Raw genomic sequence first — 9577 nt, 5'->3', positions numbered from 1 at the left:
ATAATATATACTGTTAAGACCATTTCCACAAGTTAAATATGGTTCTCATCTTGTGAACAGCCCAGAAAGAAAAGAGCACCTCTCAAGTTACAAAATTAGGTGGACCAGCTTTGACACAAACGGACAATTTCTCCCCACAAAGGTAAAAAAACAACAAGGTTTACTTGGTCTATTCTATGTATCGAATAAACACATCGAGTTAGTGCATGAGATTGCTTCTTCTTTTTGTCATTAGGAGAGAGTTGGATTACCAATTCCATAGAAGAAATGCTCCTGTTTCTCGAGTTTCTTCTAACCAGGTCTGTGTTTTATGTGTTTGAATTCTCTTCACTTGAACAATCGTGCCATAAAACATTGTAAATATCTGGGTCATCTTGGTCTGATAAGGTTTTAATTGGGACATGTAGGAGTATTTTGCGTCCTCTTCAATGAATCAAACAGTTAATACCGTCAGGGAGAAACTCAATAAGGTAAAGAAAGAACCTATTAAGTTTGCATTTTACAAGTTAACTCTAGAATTTGTTTTTGACTCTCGACTAAAAAACATTACCTCGTTGTTGTCACATTGTAAACAGATTGAAGAAAGTGGTAACCAAAAGAGGTTACAACCGAGCAGCCAAACACCACAACCTGACCTCAAGAGAACACGAGTCGATAACCGAAGAAGGATCTAACTCAATGTTTTGTTTGTCATCATATCTGTTTCTTGGGATTGGTCAGCTAATTTTAAAAGAAAGTAATTCATGTGTAACTTACTTTGGTCATGATAGTGTTCTACCAAGATAGTAGTGATTGTGAATATTTGTAATTTGTGCCTATCATGATCCAACTTTCAAATCATCAAACCATCTAAACCAAAATTGTACCAAACTAATTCGTAATGATTTTGGTTTCAAATCGATTTATTGTTGCGAATCAGACGGTTCAAACAAACCAAGGCTGTAAGTCGATTTTGTCCCCAAACCGGACCGGCGCATCGAGTTGATGGAGAGGGTTTACGAAGGTTTTGGGGATTTTGAAGAAGGAAGCAAGTTGAAGAAAGGAGCAAGCGGAGAGGAAATGGCTGCAATTGGTATCGCATCTAGGTCGACGACGTCAATGAGATCCATCTTCAGAAACGCTACTGCACGAAGATTGATCCCACCTAGAGCTAAACCCTCCTCAGTCCCAAACCCTAATTTCACTTCCCCGCGCTTCAACACTTCTTCACGAATCGAAGGTTCTGTTCCCAGGTATATATTAATTCGATGCCTCTCGATGTGAATCTGCTTGTTCTGTGTTAGGTGTTGTTGATTTTAATGATTGAAATTTTGGATTTTGATTTTTTTTGAATCTGAAAAGGTTTCTTCGGCGAGAGCTAAGCACACAGCAACCATTTCACAGTCTTGTTGCTGCTGCTTGTCTTGTTTCGAAACTCCCCTCTGATGTCACTTCTCCTGAAGGTAAAAATACCAAAATCTGCTTTTGATTTAGCTATTTCTTGTGTTGGGATTAGTTTCAGTTATTGGGTTTATGCAAATCAAATCTCTTTAGTTAACATTTCGTCATTGAAGTTGTAAAATGTGGGCTGTGTTTGGTGGGTTTTGAGTTTCTTTAGGATGTAGTTTAGATCACTGAAACAATCGCATGTACGTCTTTAGCATCTCGTGAACTTTGGTATGGAATTGTTAGCCCTGGAAAGGAAATAACAACTTTTCAAAATCGTTGATTAACAGGTAGATTTGCCAACTATCTAAGTCCCATCTAGTACCAGCACTTGAAGTAGATGGATGGCTTAACACCCTGGTGATTGTTTTGCGCTAAGTTTGACGTTTTCAGGGAAAGTCAGGTTCTTCTTAAGTTACATCTGTCAACTGTCTTTGCAATCTCTCAAACTTTCTTTCATACATTTTTTTTGGCAGAAGTTATTACTGCCATTTAGTGTTACTTGGGTTTGTATCTTTTTAATCAAATGATGATGATTCGACCATAGTTATTTGTCAGAATGTAAGATAAGTTCTCCCGGATTCATCTACTCCTTTTTATTAGAAAATATCAAAATAAGATTGTTTGCGCGGGATGAGATCTTTATGTATGTTCCATGGCCTTGCTTTTGACTCAAATAAAGTGATAAGCCTCTGCTCATCTATGCACTTACTTGTTATGAAGTATCTGTATAGAGACTCTGAATCAAGAACAAATCTCCTAGTAGAATCCATGTCATAAAAACATGTGTTCTTGGCTTTATATTGTCCTGTTGTGAAAACTAGCTGACTTTGGTGGTACTAATTGGCTCTGTTAGTCTCCAACCCATGAACGTATTTAGGATATAAACTGTGATTTCTGTTCTGCGTTGATGGAAAACCTCGTAAGTTTATTTTTCTCGAATGACTCTTGTGATTGTGTTGCTTGTATCGTGTCATTGCGTGTATCGTTTATTTGGTTTGTCCATGAGAAGACCTCGATATGTTGTTGGCTTCATCTCTCTTCCAAGTAGGCATAAATAGAGAGATTTCGTTGATGATTTGTTGATAGAGACTTGAAACCAGCCATATTACCACACAAAAACGTTCTTAAGACACGAAAGCGGGTATATTCGTATGGGTTGTTGCAGAAAGTTACAAACCACATACAATGATGATGATTTGCATTTGCAGGCTCTAGTTTTGGTATGAGTCTTCCACAAAATTAATATGGAAGTTTTCTCTCGGGGACCCAATTTGATACCAAAACAAGAAGAAGAGTCTTTGTAATGATCATTGAATGGTCATTGTTTAGCTTTGTTGCCACCATGTGGCTTTCAATAAAGCACTTCAGTTCGTTTTCCCTTTTTGTTGCCCATTTTTTTCACATACCAAGCCAATGAACACAGCTTCCCTTTTCTATTTTCCACGTCGGCCAAGATATTAGTGTTTTAGACCTATATGCTTACGATTATTTCACACTAAATTTTTACGTTTGTGATTGCGTTTACTTAAAAAAAAAGAAAATCTAACATTTCTGAAGTATATAAATAAAAAGACTTGGAGTTTCTCTAAAATATATTTTTGTAAATTCTTCTTACGTTTGCACTGATTAGAGAAATAAACCAGTTGTTAATTTGTAGGAAAAATACAAAAATCTGAAAATTGTAAATTTTCATGTGGGTGTGTCTGTGAAGTGCTTCCTACCAAACTTCGTGTTTCCGACCTAAATATATATTGAAAAAGATTTTGACAAAACCACTTTGTATATTAGTTTTCGTAATGTCAACTTTGTCTCATGAGAAAGTGATCAGCTAACAAACTTTCAACAAAACCTACAAATCTATTTTCTCAACGCACACATGTCTCGCAAATAAACAAATCATCAGTTTGATTAACACTAGTGCTCTTCTTTTGTAGTGTTTAACTGCTCCTAATTAATCACTCTAAGTTAGTTGTACAGATGCGACTAATGACAACAAAGCAAACATATAAGAAATCAAAAATCCTCACAAATTGTACCTCAAATTCAGCTTATGTAATGTAAACAAAGTTTGCTTTTGACGTTATCCATAGACGACGCCGTTGATCAAGGCCATGGTTCTATGATCCCTTCACGTACTCTCTCTTTGTTTTTTTTTGTTTCTTTCTTTTTTTGGAAAAGAAGAAGAGAGATTTTTAACCTGACCCCAGCTTATTTTCCTATTAAATATGTCGTATTTTCTTTACTTTCAAATGTGATTCATTTTACGAACAAAAGAAGAGGTCATGAAACACAAGGAAATCACATTTGAAAGTAAATTTTAAGGTACGTAAATTTTAACATATGACTATATGAGTAATAAGATATTAAAGAATATAATTGAGAAAAAGACTATTCTTACTTACGGTTAGGGAGTTTGATTGTTATTTTCTTGTGTTTCATTACCTCTTTGTTGTCAACAAATGATTAAACTTTGCAAACCTTAACAGTCTTGCCAATAATATTTTAAAATTTTAAAGGAAGTTTTTGTTTCTAACAATAAAACAAAATAATACGATCGCTTCAATTCATAACTCCCAAAACACCAATAAACCAATTGATCATGCAATCTAGCACATGGTTCGACCAATGTTGTCTGGTAAAAATACAACTTGTAGGGATGGTCAATAGGTCTATACGCACCAACAATTGAACCAATTAACGAAAATACTATACAAATTATTCGTGTATCTCTTTTGAGCGAAGTAAATCAAAACATTGTTTATATTGATTCTTTAATAGTCACCAATCTTGTTTCTCTATTGTAATTATTGAAAAGACAGTAATCACATACCAGAAGCAACTAAACACGTTTTCTCGTCAAAAAAATTCGACAATTTTACCACATAGACAATGATACAACACAAACACACACACTGACACACTTGAACAATTATCCACTTCTTCATCTAAGTACTTTCATTAACTAGCGGTGTTTCATCCTTCGTTACATACGTCTAAACCATTCTCTTAATCCGCTTTAACGAATCATTTAATTCGATTCCACAAGTTAGTTCATCTACAACTAGCTTGAGTGGGTCAAAAACCATGTAAAAAAAAAACAATGAATAAAACCTTGAGTAAAATGTTTAACTTATTATTCACGAAACGATTACAAAGTTTCGAACACTTAAATTTATTCCATTCCAAACACTTAAAATAATTCATTTCTGTTCATAAGCTGACTAATGACTTAGTAAAATATTTAAAAACTTTTTTGGTTCCAGGAAAATATTATTATTATTGTTATTTATTTATGAAAATCACGCCGATGCAATAACGACGGCGAGCACAACTCTAAATTCTATGATTCCTTCGCCTGTCAAGAAATAATTTTCATGCATGCCCTCATGACCTGACAGCAAAATTGTAGGGCAGAAAAAATGATTCGGACCATCGATAATACAGTTCGAAGTTCGAACACTTCTCTTTCACGCTAATCTACAATACACATTTTGGATAACAACTCGTTGCACGAGTGTCCAATTTTTTTTGTCTTTTGATATATGATTGTTTCTTTGATCAAAACAGAAAAAAATGATATATGATTGTTCATATCTAATCTTCCCTTTTCGATATATTTCGATTTTTTTTTCCTTTCTTCATTTATATACTTATTTTCATAAAACTATATTTTTTTCTAGCGAACGCTATATATATATATCTTAACTAAAAGGTTCATGTAGAAAGTTTTTACTAGATCTTATGAGTTAACATTTTTATATTATAACTACTTATATCATATTCCCTCTGTTTCATAATATAATGTTTTTTTTTAAAAAAAATTTGTTTCATAATATAAGATTTTTCAATTTCTATGTAACTTTTAGATTTTAATATTTTATGTTATGATTGGTTTATGACCGGTAGTATGAACCACTGAGCTTATATAGTGTTTACAATGTTACACGATAACACATATGGCTACACTTTGTAACATGAAGTATTGTGACTACGATTATGATATTAGTAACTTACTCATAAGTTACAATAATAGGATAGAATGAGAATGCTTGTATATAGTAGTTCTGAATTAAATGATGGTTCCTTTGTGGGACACTAAACACAAGACTCTCACACAAGTGGATAGGGGACCTTGCAAAGAAAATGCTTGTATATTGTAGGGTTTGCTGTCGATGTTCCCAATCCATTTCACAATTGTCTTCAATGTTCCTATCCACTGAGTCTTCTTTTAGCTGCCTCAATGTTCATATCCATTTGCCGTAGATATATATAAACTCTTTCATGTCCACTTTCTAAGAAAATTCAAACCACAAACCGAAATCGATTGAGATCATTAATGGCAAAAACTTATTCATCTTTCATATATATATACGTGGGTTTGAATCAACGTGGTAATGTTATGACGAGACTAGCACAAGTCATAAACTACTAGGCTATACGTTTTGGTCGCTGGTTCTTTTTTTTTTTTCCAATCTCTTTCACTAATATAAATGTAGTACTATGCTCCAATTTTTAATGTTTAAAAAATTAGCTGAGACTAGAATGGAAAATATCAAAAATTATTATTCTGTCATATATCTATAAATATGTTTTCAACTTGTGAAAATATGCCCATCATATACCCATTTGGCCATTCATTACTGGATTTTTGGTACTTGACGCTGACATTTGGCATTGTTAATCGATTTTGTTTATGATTATCATTACATGACAAGCTTTGTTTCATCATTTTTGTACACCAAAGTTATATATATATTTTATAATACTTCGTATGTAAAAAGTCTTACACCACTCCAATGCTAGTGTACTACAAAAAAAAAAAAAGACTGTAGGAGAATAGACTCATGGAATGGAATTGATTTCGACGTACCTTCATATACCACATGCAGCCACATGATTTTTTTTTTTAATTTGTTTTTGAAGTTTTATGAACCCAATAGCATTGACCTCTCCCAATTTAATGTAAGTTCTCTTCACTGCATCTATACCAATTGAATATATTGTGTATATATTCCACTAATTTCGTTATGAATGTCAAAATATACAAATGACAAATCATCCTTCTCTTAATTTACTAGGTCAACGGCTTGTAGACAAACTTTGACTTTGCCCACATAATCACGTAATTAAGAACTTTCCCAGCAGTTAACTACTCCAAGAACAATAGAGAACATATTGATTTAATATTAAGTATGGCAAAACGTATTTTTTCTATAAAGAAAGATAAAGACAGGGTACTTGCATTTGTCAGACTTGATTCCGAATAGTTTGTATTAAATTCGATGATGATTTGTCTCAATATGAATTTAAATCCACAAAAACAAAAAAAGTAGAATTGGATATTTGTTTATTATAATTAGTTTAACATTCTAATATTAATATCTACGGTTTATAACCAAATGGAGATGAAAAAAACTAAGAAATTTTGAATCATATTAACTCTCTTACCTACAAGAAACACACATTTTTCCGAGCATTCAAAACAAAAAAGAAACAAATTAGAATCTGAGTATATTATAAAATCTCAGATCGAACATAAGTTGAAAACATTTTGATTTAAATAGTCAGAAAGCTCCAAAAGCAAGATACCTGTTCTCGGATCTCCAGATGTTAGGCTGTCTTTATAAAATTAAACTTTCACTTTATTTTATCAAGAAAAATAATAATTATTTCTGATCCCAACAACAGCAATAACGAGCACATATAAAAGGTTTTGATTAATTTACTAAATTACTATATAAGTAGTAATTGATAAGGAATGGTCATCATTCTTAATTATTAAAGAACCATCAAAATGTTTTAGGGTATCATCATTCTTAACTACATTCACAAATTGGTTGTCAGTGATTAGTATCATCATCATATCGTTTGGGATCGAACATTGATTCCAACTCAATGCACATAATCATTCATACTGATGTCGTATTTAGATATCGGTGTAACAAACTAACAATATGGTATTATATAAGTTTATAACCTTGTAAAAATACTATTTTAGAGTTTAGCGATAACGAAGTTTTTACAAAATATCTTCGTTGTTTCATACGACATATTTTCGCGGTNTTTCTATGTAACTTTTAGATTTTAATATTTTATGTTATGATTGGTTTATGACCGGTAGTATGAACCACTGAGCTTATATAGTGTTTACAATGTTACACGATAACACATATGGCTACACTTTGTAACATGAAGTATTGTGACTACGATTATGATATTAGTAACTTACTCATAAGTTACAATAATAGGATAGAATGAGAATGCTTGTATATAGTAGTTCTGAATTAAATGATGGTTCCTTTGTGGGACACTAAACACAAGACTCTCACACAAGTGGATAGGGGACCTTGCAAAGAAAATGCTTGTATATTGTAGGGTTTGCTGTCGATGTTCCCAATCCATTTCACAATTGTCTTCAATGTTCCTATCCACTGAGTCTTCTTTTAGCTGCCTCAATGTTCATATCCATTTGCCGTAGATATATATAAACTCTTTCATGTCCACTTTCTAAGAAAATTCAAACCACAAACCGAAATCGATTGAGATCATTAATGGCAAAAACTTATTCATCTTTCATATATATATACGTGGGTTTGAATCAACGTGGTAATGTTATGACGAGACTAGCACAAGTCATAAACTACTAGGCTATACGTTTTGGTCGCTGGTTCTTTTTTTTTTTTCCAATCTCTTTCACTAATATAAATGTAGTACTATGCTCCAATTTTTAATGTTTAAAAAATTAGCTGAGACTAGAATGGAAAATATCAAAAATTATTATTCTGTCATATATCTATAAATATGTTTTCAACTTGTGAAAATATGCCCATCATATACCCATTTGGCCATTCATTACTGGATTTTTGGTACTTGACGCTGACATTTGGCATTGTTAATCGATTTTGTTTATGATTATCATTACATGACAAGCTTTGTTTCATCATTTTTGTACACCAAAGTTATATATATATTTTATAATACTTCGTATGTAAAAAGTCTTACACCACTCCAATGCTAGTGTACTACAAAAAAAAAAAAAGACTGTAGGAGAATAGACTCATGGAATGGAATTGATTTCGACGTACCTTCATATACCACATGCAGCCACATGATTTTTTTTTTTAATTTGTTTTTGAAGTTTTATGAACCCAATAGCATTGACCTCTCCCAATTTAATGTAAGTTCTCTTCACTGCATCTATACCAATTGAATATATTGTGTATATATTCCACTAATTTCGTTATGAATGTCAAAATATACAAATGACAAATCATCCTTCTCTTAATTTACTAGGTCAACGGCTTGTAGACAAACTTTGACTTTGCCCACATAATCACGTAATTAAGAACTTTCCCAGCAGTTAACTACTCCAAGAACAATAGAGAACATATTGATTTAATATTAAGTATGGCAAAACGTATTTTTTCTATAAAGAAAGATAAAGACAGGGTACTTGCATTTGTCAGACTTGATTCCGAATAGTTTGTATTAAATTCGATGATGATTTGTCTCAATATGAATTTAAATCCACAAAAACAAAAAAAGTAGAATTGGATATTTGTTTATTATAATTAGTTTAACATTCTAATATTAATATCTACGGTTTATAACCAAATGGAGATGAAAAAAACTAAGAAATTTTGAATCATATTAACTCTCTTACCTACAAGAAACACACATTTTTCCGAGCATTCAAAACAAAAAAGAAACAAATTAGAATCTGAGTATATTATAAAATCTCAGATCGAACATAAGTTGAAAACATTTTGATTTAAATAGTCAGAAAGCTCCAAAAGCAAGATACCTGTTCTCGGATCTCCAGATGTTAGGCTGTCTTTATAAAATTAAACTTTCACTTTATTTTATCAAGAAAAATAATAATTATTTCTGATCCCAACAACAGCAATAACGAGCACATATAAAAGGTTTTGATTAATTTACTAAATTACTATATAAGTAGTAATTGATAAGGAATGGTCATCATTCTTAATTATTAAAGAACCATCAAAATGTTTTAGGGTATCATCATTCTTAACTACATTCACAAATTGGTTGTCAGTGATTAGTATCATCATCATATCGTTTGGGATCGAACATTGATTCCAACTCAATGCACATAATCATTCATACTGATGTCGTATTTAGATAT

General features: G+C 32.1%; 2 protein-coding genes across 2 annotated transcripts in view; both read left to right on the top strand.

The window, feature by feature from the left end:
* LOC104703592 (RNA-binding protein 48-like) overlaps window positions 1-896 on the top strand; it is a 9271-nt gene extending 8375 nt beyond the window's left edge. Inside the window, exons 6-8 of the mRNA XM_010419626.2 lie at window positions 236-299; window positions 408-470; window positions 576-896. Of these exons, the coding sequence (XP_010417928.1) occupies window positions 236-299; window positions 408-470; window positions 576-674 (226 nt within the window). The 3' untranslated portion in view covers window positions 675-896. The remainder of the gene's footprint in view (window positions 1-235; window positions 300-407; window positions 471-575) is intronic.
* LOC104703591 (pentatricopeptide repeat-containing protein At2g27800, mitochondrial) lies at window positions 969-2074 on the top strand. Its single transcript, XM_010419625.2, has 3 exons — window positions 969-1232; window positions 1342-1442; window positions 1716-2074. The coding sequence occupies exons 1-3, from the start codon at window positions 985-987 to the stop codon at window positions 1745-1747; spliced, it is 381 nt and encodes a 126-aa protein (XP_010417927.1). The 5' UTR covers window positions 969-984; the 3' UTR covers window positions 1748-2074.

Source organism: Camelina sativa, chromosome 7, assembly GCF_000633955.1.
Source record: "Camelina sativa cultivar DH55 chromosome 7, Cs, whole genome shotgun sequence".
Taxonomy (NCBI): domain Eukaryota; kingdom Viridiplantae; phylum Streptophyta; class Magnoliopsida; order Brassicales; family Brassicaceae; genus Camelina; species Camelina sativa.
This window is presented reverse-complemented; position numbering and strand designations above follow the sequence as displayed.